The sequence below is a fragment of the Opisthorchis viverrini genome, assembly GCF_000715545.1.
Source record: "Opisthorchis viverrini unplaced genomic scaffold opera_v5_158, whole genome shotgun sequence".
NCBI lineage: Eukaryota > Metazoa > Platyhelminthes > Trematoda > Opisthorchiida > Opisthorchiidae > Opisthorchis > Opisthorchis viverrini.
In genome coordinates this window covers 217,834-238,924 of record NW_008751812.1, presented here as the reverse complement: position 1 = coordinate 238,924, position 21,091 = coordinate 217,834, and the positions used below count along the sequence as shown (strand labels likewise).

The window sequence follows — 21,091 nt, the reverse complement described above, 5'->3', positions numbered from 1 at the left end:
ATGCAGGAGAAACACGGAGCTAATAAAAATGGCATGTGACTGAAATGAACGAACTGGAGCATGTAGAAGAGTTGTCCACTGACCAGTGACAAGCAAAACTTCGCTGAACGGTTGTGGTCGTCTCGGTAATGATCATCAAAGATAGAGAGGAAACCTTGTTAGTCTTAAGGTGGCCTATTCACAGTGCAGAAATAGTGTGTAACCTGTACACGCGTTATAAGAGCCATCAACAATGGGCGTATACACAATCTTGAGGTTTTATCCCCAACTTTTACGACGGTGATTTTACATGCATAACCGATCGAGAACTTTACTCTGTACAATACCGTTCAACGCCAGTGGCACAGATTCACATTACGTGACTGGCTCCTCGAGTTCTGACTGCTTATCAGAAGTTTGAAATGATTTTGACAACGAATTCATTGTGTGCCTTGTATGTAGTAAGCAGAATGTGGCGTTTCAATTTTGGTCTCCTGGTTCACAAAAAGAGCCGCAAAACCATTCAGTTAACCGGAACTCAATCTGTTATCCGTACAACTTGGGTTTGATATTTCAAAGGGATTTAAGAACTGCTAGAATATTAAGAGGAATTCACATAAGCATAAACATCTTCCTGGCTCTGGCCGAATCAAGTTCAAATGGTACTCTGACTCAAGCAGAGCAGGACTTACAGGGTGAGATTCTGTTATATATAGCAGTGGTACTCTGAGGAATGGCCCCTCGGTGGCACTTATATTTTCTTTTCATCCAATTAGAGATAAAAATTCGCCTCTAAGTAGCTAATTCGGGTTACTGACATGTGACATTTTATTATCGGGTTGGAGCTTGGAAGAGCTGACAAATTACACCAGCGTCTCAACGGTGAACGAGATGACCTAAAAGTCAACTTAGGGCTGATTCTATCTGATTCTTGTCTGATTCTATCAAAAAGCCGTCGCAGTGCTTTAGACTTACATACACCAGGTTGTGTTGTTTCAGATAAGTGTAGGCAATCATCTACACAAAAGCTGTGGATGAGCAGCTCCACATCAAACTTCAGAATAATATCATTATTTTAGTTGCTTTCATTATTATTACTATAGAAGAACTCAGGTCACTTCCTAGCTATGATCCCCTGGAACATGGCTTAGTTCTAATGCGATTCTATTCGGGTAGCTAACGAAATCACGTTCAAGCAATGGGCTGGTCGAAAAATCCGATAACTTGGTAACATTGAGTTTTACGATCCTCGCAGAGGATGTAGTGGGCAACAGGCCAATTAAGCTTGAAGTTGTGAGTACTTATCATAAAGGTGTGATTTGGCCAAGCCCGACAGGGGACCTACAAGATGGGTCCTTCTGATAACAGCATAGGTGTGATTGAATGATTTTGTTTAACGTTATCTAAAATATTTACCTAGTTTTCCTGTAAAAAATGTTATGGGAGGGCGACAGAAGCAATTCATTTTGAATTGACCATTAAGTCAAATAAGGGGTCAATTTCCGTTGATATAATAGGCAGAAAATTGTGCGGCTTAGGTGATAAGCATACATCCCAAACTAATTTCAGAAAATTAGTTGGAAATTGGAGGACAGGTGGTTCTGTGCTTAGAGCGCAAATTTACTGACCGGAAGGTCCGACCTCTACCTTTCGACTTACCCTCTCTAGACTTGAGCGACCTGGCAGTATATCAGCCCTCGTGCTTCCTTCGGGTGGCATAGCAGTTAGGCACCGAAAGGGTGCTACAGCTGAATGAATTTCAGGAAGAACGTCCCATGAGCACATGGTACAAGACTATAATGGGCAATCGGTTTCAAATAGGATGGAAAATGTTGCTCTATTCTGAACGGCCGAGAACAACTGAATAGATGCTTTATCTTTGTTGTGAATCATCAGAAGTCGGAGCCCCACGAACTCCTAAAAAGACTCGAGGCAGCGATCCTCCGCTGAGCAGATCAATAATGCGTCATTCGGCTATGGCTGGCTGAGTAGTATGACATTCACTTGCATTTATGCAAGCTACGGTGTCACAGTGCTTCGACGAAAATTCACGTTGCGTTATTTGGAGTTTACTGGCACCTTGGATTAGTAGTACCGGAAAAGAAAGCCCGTGAGGGTTCATAGAAAGTTATATTTTTGAGCAGATTCCTCATAGTCTTAGGTAGTATGGAAATCTCGAGCTCTCAGTGGAGATCGCATTACTTGGATAACAGTCTAGGTAGCGCTGTACACTCAATTTTACAAAGGGTGTGAAATCTGGATTCTGCCGTCAGTTCCAACTATTGTCGCAGAGGTCGAACAAGATACAACTGATCGTGTCAAAATCCTGTTCTACACCATTCCACACCAAAACATTTCACGTTTTGCATTTTGTTTATTGAAATAGTTTGCAGGAGAAGATCATGCAATTCAAAAGCTACCTTTCAGCTTTGGCAGTTGTACCAATTTCACTTTCACTCTCTGCTACATAGTACACCATATTGTTCTATTTCGGAGAAACAAATTCTTCCCCGATTGTTTATCCCGGACAAACAAAGAACGGGTATGTGCTATAGGTTAGAGAATCCCACAAACCGGTACATTCGTCTCCACCCATAGCGCTTGGGGTTTGAAAAACACGTTGGAAAATCACACAATTTAGGGACAAGGACGTCTTCCAAGAATATTCGAGACCTTGAGCAGATTGTGTAGAGCATGTACAAATCTCAGGCAACTACGTCGAAAACTTAAGTTGGATTATTCCCGTTCAACTGAAAGGATAATGCAGTATATGCTTGTTGACATAAGTCGGCTGTGAATTCCTTCCAGGTTTTTTTGCGCAGTACTGTGTCAGTTCCAAACAGCTGAAAGATGATTTGCAAGGAATAACTGAGATTCTCCTACATATAAACGGTTAATATGAATTTCAGTGTCACTGAACATTTTTGAGTGCAGATTTCGTATTGTAGGCGAAGTCACTCTAGGCCAAAAAGCCGAAGAGCTTTGTACAACTGCCTAATCCCTATTAAGAATCATAAGTAGTCTGTACCTCACAAACCCCTAGCGCGATTCGGACTCCCCACCATCCGACTGGTAGTTAAAGAGTAAACCGTTCAGCCACGAGTGGCTGATCAGCATTGTTATTAGCTCGTCCTAGACGGGATGTATAACCACTCATTGTTCACTCACACACACTTGCGTACATTTCAAGACGGTGCCTTTCTGAAGTAACCCATGTGCAGTTTAGACGCTGAGTCGCCGACACCCTAGTAGTAACCACTGAGCTACATTAAGCCAGTGTTTATGTATCCCTGCAATGTACAAAACAAAGTTAAAAAAAAGTTTAAAAAATCGTCACAATGAAAGAAGTAGGTTGGGTGACCAAAGCCCGGAGCTTGTGATTTCCGAGCAACCTCATTTGGGTACTATGGCTAGGAGGAGGTTGAGGTGAACGGTTGAATACAATCATAAATTAGCGCCCTTTGCAGTTTAAAACCTATGTCCGTATCTGATATTTACTTGTTAATTACTACGGGCTTAGATTCAGCAACCGTCTCGATCAGGTAACAAGACTAAGAGAGTTTGTGGACCCAAACGCTCCCCAATCCCACCGACCGAACAATTGTTCAACCACTCTAACACACTAAAATCCCTTGGCCGACACCCAACAGAGATTTAGCTTGACTTGGCTGATTGTTTCTCCTTTCGCCTTAAATCTCGACCAACCTCGGAACCTAGTCACTTGGCCTAACGAAGCTTTTATGTCAAAATCGAAACGTTGCCCAGCAACAAATCTACCGATTGTCACCAAACCTTTTCGAAAAAGTTTGTGGAAAATGTTGTTGAAAAGTCCCTGTAATGTTATGCCTTATTCTTATTATTCTTATTCTTCTTATTCTTATTATTCTGAAGGCATGTCCGTGAAAACGACATGCTTAGAACAAATGATTCTTAACATAACTTCAAAAAATTTCACAAAGTTCGTAATCGTGATTCCCTTAGTAAACAAGTCCCAATGAGCTAGCCATTCAGTGAATGGAATAAAGATACCAAGTTATCAAGTCTCGGTGCTATGAATGACGGCCATTCGGGAGCACAAAAAACGTTTGGTGTGGCGAAGATCAGATCTAACAGCAGTGCGAACAGAACAAATTAACAAGATTATGGAGAAACCGTCAAGACAAGAATCGAGCGCTTTTCTTACTCCGGAAAATAAGGCAAACCCAGGGAACCAAGTCTTTGTAAATTTATAAAAACACAACTGTTTCCTAGCTATTAATCAACCATTATTCATGAGGAGGAGAAACGAGAGCGTGGAGACACCAGACAGTCATTCTGACAATGAACCTTTTCACCACATCGCTTTGCATGAAAGTATTAACAATCAGGTTGTCAGTCCAACGATACAGCATGAATGCTTCAACAACCTCATGATGTAAAATTCTCCAATGTCTAACTTCGTGGAACCGAAAATTGACAGTTACTAAGATATGCACCGCGGATTTCCTCCTACCTCTAGGGCTTACGGAAGAAGCAGCTACTGAGGTTGGCATAAAATTTCTTTGCAAACAGTATGCTTACAAAGTTAAGCAGCCCAGAAACGATCAACCTCTGTGTGATGCCAAGAAACTCGTAGGCCAATAATCTAGTAGAATATAGCAATCTACGGGTGCTTCCAGTTGACAGATTCATCCGTGTCACTGCATCCCAAAGGCTGACGAAATTAGGTTGCGAAGAGGAACAGTCCTGATCAGTTATATGCGGGCTTGCACCACGACCATTTATAGCTAAGGGTCCCCACAGGGGAGTCTAAAACCGCATCGTCCGGAGGAACCAGGTGCGCTACTGACGCAAACAAAGGCGACTTATACATGAGACCAAAAAGCCCTTCACCCATGATGCGCACTGGGAAGAATCACTTTACGCTTACTCCCTTCACAATAACGTTTATCACCAGCAACACTTGAAACAGAAAATGAACAAGGCGGTTAGATCTAATTGACGGAAAGACAATGGCGCACAGGTACGTAACATGCCACCAGATGGTCAATAAACGATTTGCCTTTACGGTTGTTTGCACTAGGCACTATATTGTACAGTACCATGGTTCACCTTCGGAAAAGATGCCGTTCGCTAGTGAGTATGGGACAACATTTCGCTCTAGCCAGGTCTTGCGGTATTATCTCCCGAGGAGAGGCCATTCTAGCCCTGGTGTAAACCAACTGAAGCAAAACCGGACGGAAGTCTGGATATGCAGTGATCCCCACAGAAGGCCCTCCGAAGAAAGATCCCGACCTTGTAAAGTCCTCAACAATGTTCAATGTCAGCAAGGTACTGCTGTAAGCTTTCGTACAAAGGAGCCATGTATTTCTACCCTCAGGGAGATTCTCCCTTGGATTAAAAAGTTGGATTGCAACCCATACATTCATATTCAAGGCTTACTCGGCTACCCTAAACACCCGAGACATGGAGAAGGAGAATCCCATCCTAGGTCATGGCTGAAGTCGGGAGCCTTCACAGGGTTGAACCCCGTTTGGCAAAATCAGCTACAATAAAATAGTCTATTTTCTGCGTTTTCTTCGTTGCAATGAGCATTCAGAACGAAACATATATCACCTCACACGTGTCCTAAGTAACCCACTGCGGCCAAAGTTCAATGTACATATGTCTGTAGACGTTTGCAAATCCTTGCGTGCAACTGAGGGACACCGAGTTGCAATGAACTGCATTAAAAAAATGGACAACTATATACCTAGCACCTACTGGACTAACCAGCGCTTAAGTATGAGACACGACTATGTGGTTTCACATGGCATTCCGAACTTATTTCATTATGAATTATCAACAGAAGTAGTAGTACAGAGGCCAAATAATACAACAAGAAAGGTAAAAATACCAATAGACGCTGTGTTCACCCTGTTAGCCTCTAAACCGTTGCCGCTGACCAGCAAGATGATGTTGCCTTCTCCTGGACCGATATGGCAATGATTCCTGTCGAATGGATTCCATCAGAAGAGAAATATCCATGGTTTACGGTTGAAGGTACGATCCACCGGTGAGAGGATTCCTTATGCACTTCCCTTGATTTTCGAATCAGTGTGATTTAGCCCGGATAACCTTGTGTTTCTTTATCATCCAATAACTGTGTTCTCTTATTTAGTGCTGACGGTATGCCTGTAACCTGTAACCGGTATTGCAAGACACGTTTAACCTTGTTCTGGCTTCCCACTGAGAGTTTACACCGGTAGAATCACAACTGGTTGTGAAAATGACGGGTTCCACCTTGTTTGCGTGTGTTCTGACCTTGTTCTCGCTGTATTCGTCTGAATGTTATGGCTATTGGGCTATGCGCGGATAAACTTGCTCGCAGGTATGCACAAGTAATAATGGCCAAAAGTATTCATTATACGGACCGCATAAAACGTCTTAGCTTCTGCCACTACTCATAATTTCATAGGTACACTGGTAGCACAAACGGTGAAAGCACAGCCGATAGGGTGAAAAACTGTGATACGAGGTCGGATGTTTACGTTTTGTATGAAATGAAGTGGGAGTGTATGCACAGCTGTTGAGTTATTTGGTTCACCGTGCGGTGTGGTCTGTCCTTAGCACGTCACGTCATTTTGTCCATTTGACATTTCAGATGTTTTCTATTCCGGGTGTCTGCCTCGCATGATCTTACTTTTGATTGCTCTATCCAAAGGATCTGCTCTGAGTGGTGTCAAGATCATCTTCATCAAGCTTTGGGATCTTTTCCAGATAAGCCCCGCCACTAATGCAAAAAGTGCATATGCGAAAATTTAAGCCCCCTCCCCACTTTATGCCGGCTCATATTTAATGTACGCACACAACCTTGACCTATTTTTGATGAAAACAATCCCTTATCCGCATCTAGGCTCATTTTGTGCAAAAGGTTTCTCCGTTCGGACGTAAATCCTTGAACTTTCTGACGCTTTCAACTCTCGTTCTTGACAAGGAGACTGCAATGTTTTTTTGCACAGCCACGGAGTGATCCATCAGCAACGTTTATGCGACAATGGCCACCAAATAAGCGGTCTAGGATGGAGTTTAGGACAGTAAATCTACTCAGTTATTGCTGGTACAAAAATTTGGCAGAAATCAAATTCTGCTCAGGGAAAGTATCTATTAGCCACACGACCGCTGCTGACTGGAAGAACTTTCTTCGCGAAGTTTGCACCTGGCGGTTTTTGCAGACTCCAACAGTTATCGGCGGCCCAGGTCTACAGGTCGAGATCGATGAAACGCTAATATCTAACTGCAAAAAACACGCAAGGCAAGTCCTTCCCCAGCAGTGGATTTTCAAAGGAAAACTAAAGAGGCGTTCATGTATGCAGTGCCAGATCTAACTGCGGCCAATTTGATGGACACAATCCAGGCCTGCATCACTGCCGGCTCAATTACCATATCTGATATGTGGGAATTGAAACGATGATTGACATGAAGTATACTCATGAAACGGTTAATCATGAACCGGTCAATCAAACCGAAAACTTTTTGGATCCAAACACTGGAGCGGACACAAAAACCATGGAATCTCCTTGGCACGTCTACAAGATGCAGAATAAACGCCAATGCGGCGCAGCTACTTATGTGAGTTCGTTTGGAGGCAAAGGTACCGAAAAACGGACTTTTTCATGCAAATTATTAATGAAACGTCTCAATTTCACTCTTCAATAACAACTAAAAGTACAAATTTCATATTCTGTTTTTCTAATCTTTTTTGGGTGGCGGGGGTTAATTTTTTGATGAATCTTATCTGGAAAAGATCTAGGCTTTACTTATGCTTTATTTATGTCTCGCCATCCTCTACAATTCCCTTGCAAGTAGATCATAAGGTTGACGGAAATCCGGGGACTGCGCCTACCTGATGAGCCCCAAGAAGGGCGAAACCGGTCGTGGGCTGTCGATGGATTTTCAGCAACCTCATGAGTAGTTCCCTTGCAATTAATTTATTTCTCCACAGCTGACCACATCTTACTTACGCTGCTGATTGTGATGTCCTCACCCCGAGTGAATACACGTCGATCAGCGGAGTGAAAACCTGGGAACTCTGTTTTGACACCTTTACGACCTTCGACAACACACTATGCTCAATACTGACAATCGTAAATTGGGCTAAACAACATTATTAGCGTTGTCGCCGTCAGCTTCAAGTTAGACAAGGGTCGTGTGCAGGTCCCCACTGTTTCAAGCCCACCACCACAATTCAATCGACTCTGTTCGTATTGCCTGATTTCTCGTTTATTTTTGGTTTTGGAAGACAGACAACATTGGTATTCGGAGATGAGTGTGAAAAGGTGGGTACTACGATTAACAACCATGCTATTAATCTTATTCCCATCCCCTAAAATCTGGGAGAAATCGAAGTAGCAAAGTTCCGTCAGCTGTTTCAGCGATGTTAACAAAGTTTAAAGAGGACATGTGTAAAACATTCATTCAAGATTGTAAGCCAAAAAATAAAGCTTTATGAGCAACTTGGAGTTGGTTTGAAAAGTGAAGCGTGATTTCTTCAAGACGTAAACCATAGGGCTAAAGAAGCCTCTCCCATGCTGGCACCGAGAACAGCAAAAGAGGAGAAACATGCGTTTCGATACACTCTGCTTGAATAAGTGCCACAAAAAAACCAAAAAGTTAGCTGCAAAATGGCTCTGAGAAAAATCTGGATTTGTTCCTCCGCCGAATAATACTATCTTGAGTAGGACTGACAACATGGTCATTGACATCAAGGGTCACGTTTTGCAGGTTACTATTCAATTTGACTTAATGCATTGGCCTAAACTGTTTTTTTGTCTGCAGAAACCCAGAAAATTCAAATGCAAAGCTTTTTCGCCATTTCCACTTAAAATGATCGTCGATATTTCGCAAGCGCCTAGAGACCAGCTTCTTTTGATGGATTATATAATTTCACTCATCGCTCTAATCAAATAGCGTTTACAGTTTTCACTTAGTAGTTATGAGTTATTTCCACAGAATAAGTTACAACAGAATTTTCGGTGAGGTAAGGCGAGGATAGTTTGTGATACCTAGAATGCGTGCACAGTGTAGGATAGCTCGGGACCACCGCATCATGGTAAGCGTCTGTGAGCCAAGCCAAAGTAAATTTGCTTGTGTACCGTTCTTATGTCCTCTAGTATATCCCCGACCTGAGACGGAGCCTGAACAAACACGTACGGAAGCTGCTGTATTTTCGAAAAAAACGAATCAGCTTGGCGTGTTTATGTTAAGATTGAAAACCGATTCTCCGAGTGCCCTAATGAAAATCTGATGGATGATCCAGCGGAGAGATTTCACTGTAAAGAGCTATTTTCACTTCATGGTAGCACAGTGTACACAAGATTGGCACAAGACGTTTCCTCAAAGAACCGCAAGAAAAGAAATAACAGAATGGGCTGCAGTATAATTTTTTGCAGAGCACAAACCTCGTGGCTAGTTTAATTTCATGGTCGGAACGATGCAGCGGGGTATATTTTGGAAATATATACATATGTTACGAGACCGTTTCTCTCCTTAGACAGTCGCAAAAGCTTGCTAACTAATGAGCAATGAAGAGTTCCTTAAATTCTCTAGAACAAGAACAAAATAACCAGAAATGTCCATCGACTCGAGAACATTATCCCGTTTCAAGTGCCTCTGATCTGCTTCTAACCAGAACCATCCAAGTACCTCGCTTACATCATGCGGCGGGCGTCCGCTAATCGACCGCAAACAGGGGAATATCTGCATTTATCGACAGCGAAACCAATGAAAATCACTCACCTAGTTCTAGCTCCTGTGTTCAAAACAACTTCGTGCAATCGTTGACGTTATGCTGGCCTATGGCTGTATTCCATCTCCGTCATTCCGATAACGGTTTAATTTTTTCGATCCAATGAACATGATTCCAGCATGCATTCCGAACTGTACCATACGCTTCTTTTCATGCGACGTCTTAGCTTATTGATCACTCTTTCATGCTGTTCTTACTAATGACCACAAGAAGTGTAGGATTTTTAACGAGCAACGTGTCAGCTACACGTGAGATGCACACATCACATATATAATCCCGTATAATCCCGCAAATCCGATATCGGTTCGATCGACCGTTCAATGTAGTGTTGTCATAGTCACGACTACCTTAATTTCTAACAAACAACGAATGTGTGGTACATTTCACACCCATGTTACTCTATGAGCTGCCGTGTTCGCTACCCAACTGCATTCCGCCACGTGCACATTGAATCAGCAAGCTATCGATAGACAACGAATCACCAATCAACGAAAGGGTAGTCCGCAAGAGACATTGTTGTTAGACTGGTGAAGCTCATGGAACAAATCATAAAAAAAGATGGGATCAAACGCTGGAGGGAAAAGACTCACGGGGCTTTCCCGTCTAGCTTTCTATTAAGTGCAATTTCCCCAGGACGACGAACAAGATATACAATGTGTTACTCTATCGCGTTGGGGACAAAATCAACGGTTCATGGAAAAGCTAAGAAAAGTAGGAGTTAGGCAATCATATTAATTTTTTAGTACAAGAGGTTATTTGGACGAAACGGTCAAACAATAAGTGTTCAGTCCACTTGATGAATGTGAAATTTACTTCCAAGAGAGATATTACGGGACGGCGTAGGCTTTCGTCAAAACCAGTGTATTGCTAATCAAGAGGTCCTTTATGTAATATATACTGAGGTGAGTCCCATACTCCACGAACTAGTCTGTTCAGGTGTACATTCGGAGTGAAGGTTATGGTCGTGTGGCATAATGTGATTTAAGCATATGCTGACTTATTTGGAAGCCTAGACAAGAAAGGTAAATTTCCATCGCATTTTCCGTCGCTATCGTATGATCCAGCCGTTGCGTGGGGCAATACAACTTTCCTATGTGACCCCTAACGAGACCAGTTCAATGGAGGTAATCTGGCATCGTAAAGGTCATTGAAGGTGTCATGTGCTTATGCTTGCATGAAAGTACTTGGCCAAGCAATAATTACAAGGGTACTAAAAATCCTTCGAAAGCTCACCACCATTTCCGCTCATCTTGAGGATCAACCCCACCACCAACTTTATTTGATGCTTGAACATTAGACTGGATGTTACTTGACAGCTTAGTTCACGAATGACTGCAAGAAAAAGACTGGCGAGGCTGGTCAGTGCAGAAGTGATATGGAGACTAATTCAGCTTAATTTTTCTGCTGGAGACAACAGAAGACGTCATTATAGGTATATGGCTAATTCAGGATAAAAGCTTTAACAAATAGGTTTTAGGGCACCAAATAAATAGATTATCGATACCACCCGATATCACTTTTACAGCTGCACATAGCCGTTCATTTTATTATAAAGCGAACTGAACCACTTTTCCGAAACGCCAATAACCCCGTGGCTTGATCGGAGTCCAAAACAGTATTGTCGTGAGTGCAACCAACTAGCGAATGAGACTGAATCGGTTAAATCCAAATTAATGAACCTAGGTCATTTGAGACAGCGTTTTTGGAAAAAAATGAGCTAACAGTAATGGAGGCGACCAGGTCTTTGGAGTTAAAGTGCAGTAAAGTACAGCACGCCATCACTCATCTGCGTACAAATTTGGTTTGGCTGGGAGACTCAAGTGAATCCAGCCGCACCTCTCGTCCTTTATGGTCTTCGTCAGTACAGTTTAAACAGTAATACTTCTTGTTGGATGGCCCACCGTTTAATAATTCCACATGCGACTAAACAATAAGTAATGAGGCGCTCCGCTTTCGTTCGTATGAGTCATCGCCATCGAACTACATTGTGCGATTATACAGCCGTAATCTTCTTTACTTTTATCAAACTGATAGTTTATCAGAAACATCGAATAGGGGTTTCCACCCCGACAAGATTCGATTCATTTCGGGCGACCGAAGATGAGAAACCTTTGTTGGCACTGTAGATATTACATTAGACAAACCATCAGAGATAAAAGTGACGGCGAAATTCCCTTGTCATAAGCGGACGATAACGACTGCGAGCTTAGGTTTGATTATTTCACGAATAACCCTACGGGGCTTTGTAGAATGGCAACAGTCATCGAAATTCCAATGAACTTCTAAGACATTTACAGAATTTATTATACACAACTAGATGAGACCCGATTAACTATACAGTCGTATCCTATGATGGTTCAAGTTTCGCTGACTATGAGGGCGCAAAATGGTCACTGTTGGTCTCGCCACAAATCACCGAATGACCAGCTGTATTGATAAACGAAATTACATGTTTGTGTTTAGCGTATTTCATCCAAGAGTATCCCATTATTGCTGTGCGTTGAATACGTGCGCGGATTCATTGGCATCCGAGCACCTACAAAAGAGCTCAAACCATACAATGTGGGTTCAAGCAAGGTCGATGAAAACTCAGGGATTGTGCTTGCTTCATGAGCCCCAGGAAAGGCGAGGCTAGCCGTGACCAGCTGAAGAGTTTCCAGAAAAACCTACGAGTAGTTTCTTCAAGAAAGCGCATTACGATTACGTTCTAAAGGCAAGCGAGAAAGGAGACAAAGACCAAACACGGCAAATCAGACGAAAACCACTGATCACCGAAAAGTATACACAAAGACCCTTTTGGTAAACCCGCACTGAAAGAATCATTTTCACAACTGCAGACACAGGCAACTTCCAACAGTCGAAAATAAGACGCCTTCGTTGTTCAGTAGTTGTTTCGAGATAAATTTTAAAAAGTTGGTGAAACAACGCAACAGGCTCACCAACGGCTCACATACCACCACGCAGTCAATGTCTCAATGAAAAACTGCCCTAAACGTGCTGCGGGTTTGTTTTGTCTGTCCGAAAATCGGGAACAGCTTAGGCGGTTGTCGCTTGGACTAGCGGTTGGTAGTATGCACCGTTAGCCATTTGCAGCACACCTGATCAGCAACTCCCCAGGCTACATATGCCGGCTGTAGCAAATTCCAGTTGCAATTAGCAGACATGTGGTGGATTTACATAGACGTAGACATCCGGGCGCATGCGTAACAAGGAGGGTGCACACGTTGACATGCACCTCCGCGCACAACATTGCGAAACACAATGACTTGGCTGTGGCCTGACTGCATATGGGAGGACACACACCCAGCTGCATCAAGATTACAAGTTTTGAAATTGCGTTTCACTACACAGGGCTAGACGCCGCGTAGGTACAAATAAAATTTCTACTGTTTCAGCATAGATTACGAAGTTGAGAGTTTTCCACTAGGGCGGATGGGTGAATCTATACTGGAATGAGCCACAGGTAAATACCTCTCCAACTGCTTGGTCCATTCTAAATTCCTGATATTTCTGGATGAAATGCGTCAGTTGATCAGTGGCTGATAATATATTGAAATGGTGAGCCTTTTCTGATCAAATATTCGTTGAAATGACCAAGTTGATTTGTGATTTGAACGGAACCACAGAGGAATGGTGATGGTCGTCATTTGAGCAGTTTTTCGCCCTACTTCACTGAAATACAAACCGACCCTTTCTCGTGTGTCCCATGCTTCGTGTACATAGCGGTGGAAGAAAGAGACTACACAGCCTTATTGAGAGATGTGAGAATCATTTCATAAGCAGGCGAGAAGCAAATATCTTTAGGTTTCTATTTTTCTTGATCGAGAGTGAGATACTGACGGTTACTTCCTCCGAGTACGGAGTGCTGAACAAGCACGCAGTCCTTATGAGTGATTTATCCGTGAGGAACAAGTAGAACCTTGCTGAAGGCTACCGGTACAAGATGCCATCAAAAGCGTTCTGCTAAATTTGTCTCTTGTTTCGTTTGCTCTCAGTGTCATCAAAACGAGTAAACCGCGTATATCATGTGCATCTGGTACGGCTGCCACAGTTTCCTTCGCCAATCGCCCGGAACATAGAAGTGGGCAGCTACGTACTGGAAGTCGACGCGTGAATTCACAAGTGACTGTGAATTTCCCGCCGTGGAAACCCAGAGGTAAGGCTATGCATCACAGACATCATCTTCGATGCATGCGCGCCATTGAGCGCTCCACCATGTCGTGCTTGCCAGTGTGTTTAAATAATGAGGTGCCCTGTCTTGAAGTCGCCAGTAAAAGGATAGCAGTGATTATTGAAGCCGTTTATTGATAATGAATCCTTTATTTTGTCATCAATTCATTGTTTTACCTCCTCTAGCTCGTTTTCGACCTGCATGTGGTTATACGAGAAAACTCCTCAAGGAGGCAGGTAGACTGACATAAAACGCACGTGATCAGGCTAACAAAATCCGCTAGGTCCAAAAAGTGTATGTAAAAAGATTAGCTTGCATTTATCCAAAGAGATCACTTCTCAAGAAAGGTCGCTGGTTTCTTCAAGCATGTTTCAGTAGCAAAAACCTCCCAGAAAAGAGCACTGGTTGGTAGTCTTCCCAATGAAGAACAACTGCATATGCGATTCCTTCAGAGATGTCTCGTTCAAAAGGGCTGATTGAACACGTCAACAATAGGTTTCTGTCCAATACCCCAGCTTTTTTCCACTTCTCCTTAGGGTAAAAATTTCAGGGGATTGCGCTACCTTGCGTGCAAAAACAGAACAGCACAGTCGGGCTAATAAAAATGTGTATGGCCGATTTTATCTCCGAACAGTACGGTGAAACTAAGATTACGAAAGCTGTCAATAGACAACGTAGGGATCACACATCCTGTGTAGAAGGACTGCCTCAAACCTAACAGGAGCCACAAATAAATGGTCGAGGAGGTGAAAATTTTAAGGGAATTCTCAGCATATGCTCACGTTTCACTGAAGGACAGAATTTATGGCTATAGAAACGATCACTTATATTGTGTGGAAGAGAAACAGACAAATCGAACGGTTGAAAAATGAGGGCGGAAAAGGGTTTGAAATTCAAGACAGGAGTTAATTGCCAGGAGTATGGGCCATCTGGTGTTAGGGCACAATTCAACCAGGTTTTCAGACGACTCATCTGCTTACAACCGGTTTTCAACAGAATGCTCAGCCCTTAGGTGATTTCAGGATTTCGTCGCGCTAATGATCATGATATCGAATTATTGTCACCTTAATAATTACGGCACCAAGGAAAATTCCCCGAGAGCATAACATCGGGCTTCGTTTTATTCATCCACTTTGAAATAAGAATAAGTTTGCCTTGGTAAGAACACATCTATCAGACGAGCCCTTAAAAATGCTAAAACCGCCGTTGACTTCTGGTCAGTTGATATCAACCGAATGAGTAGTTGTGTTGTTTCAGACGTTAATTCTACCGGAACTGTTCACAGTTGTTCAGTCGTCTGTAGTCTATCCTGGTTATATCGAGATCCATTCAAAATCGAAAGTTTGTTGAGCGAAGAAACGGGTTCTCAAGAATAGGTAGGTTGCAAGTTGCTCAACTTACTCGAAGCAAGGAACAAAAACGTGCTAATGAAGTTATAGAAAGCTCTGCTCTTTCCTCCAGGGTCGAATGATTTCCACTCTAGAACGGTTATTTGTTGTACGGTTTATAGCTTTTCCGATTGCTTGAGCGGTGGGATGATTTCTACAAAAGGAATTATTATTGGTGCCTAACAAAGGTTTTCTGAGTATGCAACCAGTGAACTGTGGGACTAAAACGCCAACCTATTAGGTACGGGCCTTCTGCTTCGACTGGTAATGTGGTTTCCGATACAGGATGAACACAATCACGTGACATGCGAATCACGTTTCACACAAACCATTTTGTCGATCAAGTATCCAGAGTAAGCACTAAGGCAGCTTGTTGACCCATTTGTCTCAAGGTCCGAACATTAAAGATCGTCATGAGAAAGCGAAGTCTGAAAGGCAGACACTAGGCGGTGGATGTGAGCGATCACATGCTATTGAGGATTTCCTTGAGTGCAAGACTGGCGTGCTCACAGCTGGTATCTAGGTAAGAGCAATCACTTGATGAAGCAGTAGGGGAGTTAAAACACTAGAGAAAAAAGATGGGGGACGTCAGCAGAAGCTGCATACTACAGGTGGTTGACAGCACCACCTGACAACACGAAATTACTGGTGTTGTGCAGTTCGAAGTCTGAAAGGCAGACACTAGGCGGTGGATGTGAGCGATCACATGCTATTGAGGATTTCCTTGAGTGCAAGACTGGCGTGCTCACAGCTGGTATCTAGGTAAGAGCAATCACTTGATGAAGCAGTAGGGGAGTTAAAACACTAGAGAAAAAAGATGGGGGACGTCAGCAGAAGCTGCATACTACAGGTGGTTGACAGCACCACCTGACAACACGAAATTACTGGTGGTTGTGCAGTTCACACATATGACTGACCTAGGATAGTACCAAGGAGCTCACAAATGAATTCGAGGACGACTCAGTCCCTGTTCACATATAAGCCTGTTTACAACTGCGCAAAGAACACTAAACATGGGAGAAAACAGTCACAAGTATCTGACGCAGCTAGAAATCCCAGCATTTTGAAAATACGGGAGTGGTGAGGAAGGCCGGTGACGCATTTTGCGAAGGAAATGTTGAATACATTTGCTGTAGTGAAAACAGTCATTCCATGATAAAATTCGTCCAATGGCACATATGCCATCGTCGCTATTTTGAGGCTTTCCATCAAAGACTTGGTTCTGACCATCGTGCTCATCAAGCTGGGTCAGCTAATTACAAACAATTCATCTTCAGTGAGTGCGGCTTCATCAGTGCACTCATAAAGATTGTCCCTGAGCTTTGATTAGCAGATTTTATCCTACCAACTCTGGCGAATTTATGTCATGGTTTGGCATAGTCTGAACTAAATTTAATACGTTACTGTGCCTAAGGAGAGCTCTGATAGTGAAGCTGTTTACCCCTTAGGACATGAAGTGTGAGCAAATACATGAGTCAACTTCACAATGCCAATATGGTTAAAATATGTTCCCACAGAGGGTCACTCAAGAGGGGAGAACGTTGTACGCGTTTTAATTTAATGCCCGATCAATAAATTAGACGTAGATTGGTATAAATCTTTTCAACTTTGCTTGTTCTTTAATTAACGATAGGAAACAGTGTAGGGCGTGACATGGCCTGCAGAGCGTGCCAAGAAGACGGCTGGTCAACGTTGATTGCTACGTGACGAATAGGTTTCACCGAATAGTTTGGCCCAACGGCTCATTCGGCTCACACATTTCTGTTCAAATAGTAAACCGTCACGTGACTGAAAATGTTTGGGACCTCTGATTTACGGTATTTGACTAAATACTCAGTGCAAAAAAAGATAAGCTGACGGTGACATTTCCCGGGTTTCAGCAGATTTGCAGTGTTCGGTTAACCACGGAAGTAGGTTGCGAATATAGAAACTCTACTCGTACCAAAAAGGGTGCTAGAACTCGGAAAAGTAATTAGGGGATGTTCTTTCAAGACAGTCCAACAGCAACGATGTCCGAGCACTATATGTGGCTGAATGGGGAGGAAAACAGCTTTCGCTGGATTCTCAGGACTTCTATCAGGTAGAGGCTGATCCGTTAAACGGTCATATAGCACATCACTAGGAGAACGCTTGCGGTTCACTATGTGCGACGCATACTCGATTAAAATTAAGACAAGAAATCACTCCTGCAATTTAGTGATCTTATTGATACTAGTATTAATTACGACGTATTCTGACGATGTTCATATCACATAACTGTGCAATACCACATATGATAAATTGATAGAAAGACAAACTGAACAGCTAGATGTCCGTTGAGCGGCATTCAGACAAGTGTATTACAGGTGTGATATCAGTAAACACTCGACAAAGAGCTGGTTCAGCAAGCAGGGCCGAGAAAAACGCGCGTGCCCTAAATAAAGCAGGATGATAGGCAGGACGATAAACAAGTGAAAATCCTCATACAGAAGTCACACTCAATGTGATGACTCATTCAGGTCAGCACAGTATCAACTGTGTATGAAAATCACGTGAAGAGTGGAACAAATGCTGGAGCGGAAACGGAGTTTATACAAACAATCGCTGAAGACAGTCCAGTCAGACAATCCCTCAAAATACACTTCATATCTGCTGACCTTTAGCATGCTTGACTATTTGCATGTAATATGTTGACTCTAGTCCGGTTAAGGCATGTACAAACTGAAGAGCAAATAGGATACCATGCAGGAACCTGCTTGGATCAACTTGTTGAGGCAGTCCAATGTCGTGTAAGTATGAGAAGAATACCTTGTGTTTGAGATCTTACAAAGTGATAATGACTAATTTAACACTGGGTTCCTTATACCCCTTTTTTGAAGATATACCCCAAAACGTCAGGTAGGTTGGATAATCTCAGACAGTGCAGATCGAGAATTGCACGACGAAAAAGAGTCCATACTGGTAACACATAATTGCCATTTTAACCGCGGCTGTTTATTTCGTCGTTAGGTCATTTCAGACTTATTTTTTCTCACAAGGACTTAAACTGTCAAAACATAACTAATGAGGATGCTCACCTGAGAAGCGTGAATGGCTTCTGTCGCTCAGATAGGGTCCCAGAAGGACCAATATAGTTTACCTATACCACTGATCTTTTTCTGACATGTAACCTAGTCTACTACCCGAACTGGTGTGCGGTCGCTAGTTGCGCACATGCTGTCACAACGATACTGTCATTTGACGAACAGCTTTTTGTGCGATGATTAGTGCTCAGTAGCCTATACTCGGCCAACAAGTCTTTTGTGGGGGATTATTAAAAGAAATCAGACCGGAGCTGCAACGCCACAAGGACTCTATCAACAGCACACCTGAGTTGACTTTTGCCCTCTCAGCTTTTCTCGCAGTATGGTTAGAACATGATTTGTTTCGCTGGAACAAGTTGCAAAGACAGTGGAGGTGAGCTGGCTCGATCATTCAAAAAAGATACAGAAGCACGTCCGCGCTCAAAACATGAATAATCGACCCTGATAGAACGGCATTTTATGAAGTTGATAAGTCATTCTAGGACGACGAATTGGCAACACGGGTAGGCTGTGTATGATTGAAACCTAGCACTCGGCGATGCAGCTCCGATAGAAATATTTGGGCCCGTACGTGCACGTCTGAGCATACGATCACATAACGATCGATGAATTTGTCTGAAACGAGACTGGTCAATTTTGGACCAAGTATTGATGACCTGAACTTCAAATCAGCCTCCCGCATGATCAGACAAGGTTGTTTATGCAAATGCGTTAAAAAATCGAACCATCGATGCAGTTGGAATTTATAAAATTTCAGATTTTACTCATCACTGTATGGTATGAATGAACTTGGCATACCAACTATGTTTTTGTTCGGGTTATTTTGGATAAATCTGGCTTCCATCCGTTTTCTTGAGGACATAAACGTCCATAGATTACAACCACAGACAAAGTGACTAAGCACCTTCCACACTGTTCGGCACGTTGCGAATGGAACGACAGATGATGCGGGGATTAGTTCACTCAATCCATGCGTTAACAAGTGACCCGTTTATTTTCTTTGGGCGTTCTCTCTGAGCGATAGGTAGGCCTACCAAGTGGAAATGTATGTCTGAGTGCAGTTCACCAAAGCAGGCTCACTGGAACAGAGGCATAGTCAACAGATCACCGAATAACGCAAAAACGGATAGCCTATAACACATTGTACTCCATTCCCTAGAGAGGTCACAATAGCCCTCCTCGTCAGGCAATATTTAATGAGAAGTCGCCTTCGAATTGCGTACGCTCTAGTAGAATGGAAAATCCATAACATGTGGTGCTTTCTCTCCGTGTTGATTTCTGTCCCGATTTTCACAAAGGAAACTACTCACAAGGTTGCTGAAAACTTTTCGACAGCCCACGACCGGTTCCGCCCTTCTTGGGGCTCATCAGGTAGGCGCAGTCCCCGAGTTTCCGTCAACCCTATGTCCCTCTTTGTTTGGTCGCTCGATACCATAATCTAAGCGTGACAAGGATGCACTCACTTTGAACTGACCCAGCGAAAACAACAGATCGTCCAGTTGTTGGGCCGCTTTTGCCGCGGCTACTTTCGTATCTTCTGACTGTTCGCCCTCTTGGTGTTGTTGTTTTGAATCATCCGCTTCACACGTTTGACGAAATTTGAGGTGGTCGTTCACTCTGAGGAACCAAAAATAGTAATTGACAACACGTAAAACCTCCACAAGAATCTGCATTCTTTCCAGTGCTGATTAGAAGTAGGTCGTGCACACTTGCTCCATATTAAACGTTTCTAAACGAAACCTTTGGGACTGACCAAATCATATAGGGGACACAGCAGAAGTGAAAAGTTCCTATGAGTTAAGGTAAATCGTATGGAGTGAAACACCATTAGGTAACTTGGTTGAACAACGATGTCGGTCCCTTTGAATCAGTTTCTTTCTGAGTGATATTGTAACATGGTTCCCCGAATCACGTGATTTTGCAGTCCAGTGTCAATTTACTGCAGTGCATTTACATTAGTGTGGTGAAAATATCGAGAAACTAGTTGCTCGGGGAGCTATGGAGTTTTGGCCTAGAAATCGCCCACTGGGGGAATCGAGTGTTTTGTACAGGATGACCTAAAAAGCACTTATGATCACGCTAGCCACAACAAATACGACCCCTCCGGTAACCTCAAGTAGTCAGAAATTCGCACAATTTGATGCCAGGCTGAAATGACTTTTCAGTGTTATTCAAAATATAAAACAAACTCAACGACTCTGTTTTCCATGCATATGAAGATAATAAACAAAGAAACTTTCTCCCTTATCTTTGTTGCTTAGTTCTCAACATCCAGAAGCTGGAATTGAATTGACATCGGAAGTATAAATAGCAACGCCCCAAAATCATAAGACCACACAATTAAGCTGTGTAGACCATATGAGGGAGTATGAAGGTCTCGCACTGTTGACCGCAAATAAAATCTATGAAAAACCCTTCATTCGATATAACCGGAATAGAACCTGAGGGCACCCGGCAAACCGGGATACGGCTCAAGCTCTTCACCATGTAGGGTGAGTCCAACAGATAGACAAATCTGAGTTCTGCAAAAAGTGAACCATTGTTGTAGTGCACAACACGTTCAGAAGTCACTGGAGAATTCATTTCACCCAACATTCTTCGATTGTAGGACCTGCGGCTAAAGTGGGAAGTCTTCCAAACCGCTGTTTCGATGGTCATTGGTTTGTTCACAAGTGTCATTCTACAATGTTGTGACAGAAACTTAGATTTTCCGCCAACACAAATA

At 42.9% G+C, this 21,091-nt stretch overlaps 2 protein-coding genes across 2 annotated transcripts in view; one reads left to right on the top strand and one right to left on the bottom strand.

The window, feature by feature from the left end:
- The window catches only part of T265_14193 (hypothetical protein), a gene marked incomplete at both ends in the record, with an annotated part of 64,591 nt that overhangs the window by 26,697 nt on the left and 16,803 nt on the right, over nt 1-21,091 (bottom strand). Inside the window, one exon of the mRNA XM_009172476.1 lies at nt 19,830-19,983. Within this exon, the coding sequence (XP_009170740.1) occupies nt 19,830-19,983 (154 nt within the window). The remainder of the gene's footprint in view (nt 1-19,829; nt 19,984-21,091) is intronic.
- T265_07033 (hypothetical protein) overlaps nt 1-21,091 on the top strand; it is a gene marked incomplete at both ends in the record, with an annotated part of 70,191 nt that overhangs the window by 33,601 nt on the left and 15,499 nt on the right. Inside the window, 2 exons of the mRNA XM_009172457.1 lie at nt 2,451-2,521; nt 13,741-13,901. Coding sequence (XP_009170721.1) covers nt 2,451-2,521; nt 13,741-13,901 — 232 coding nt within the window. The remainder of the gene's footprint in view (nt 1-2,450; nt 2,522-13,740; nt 13,902-21,091) is intronic.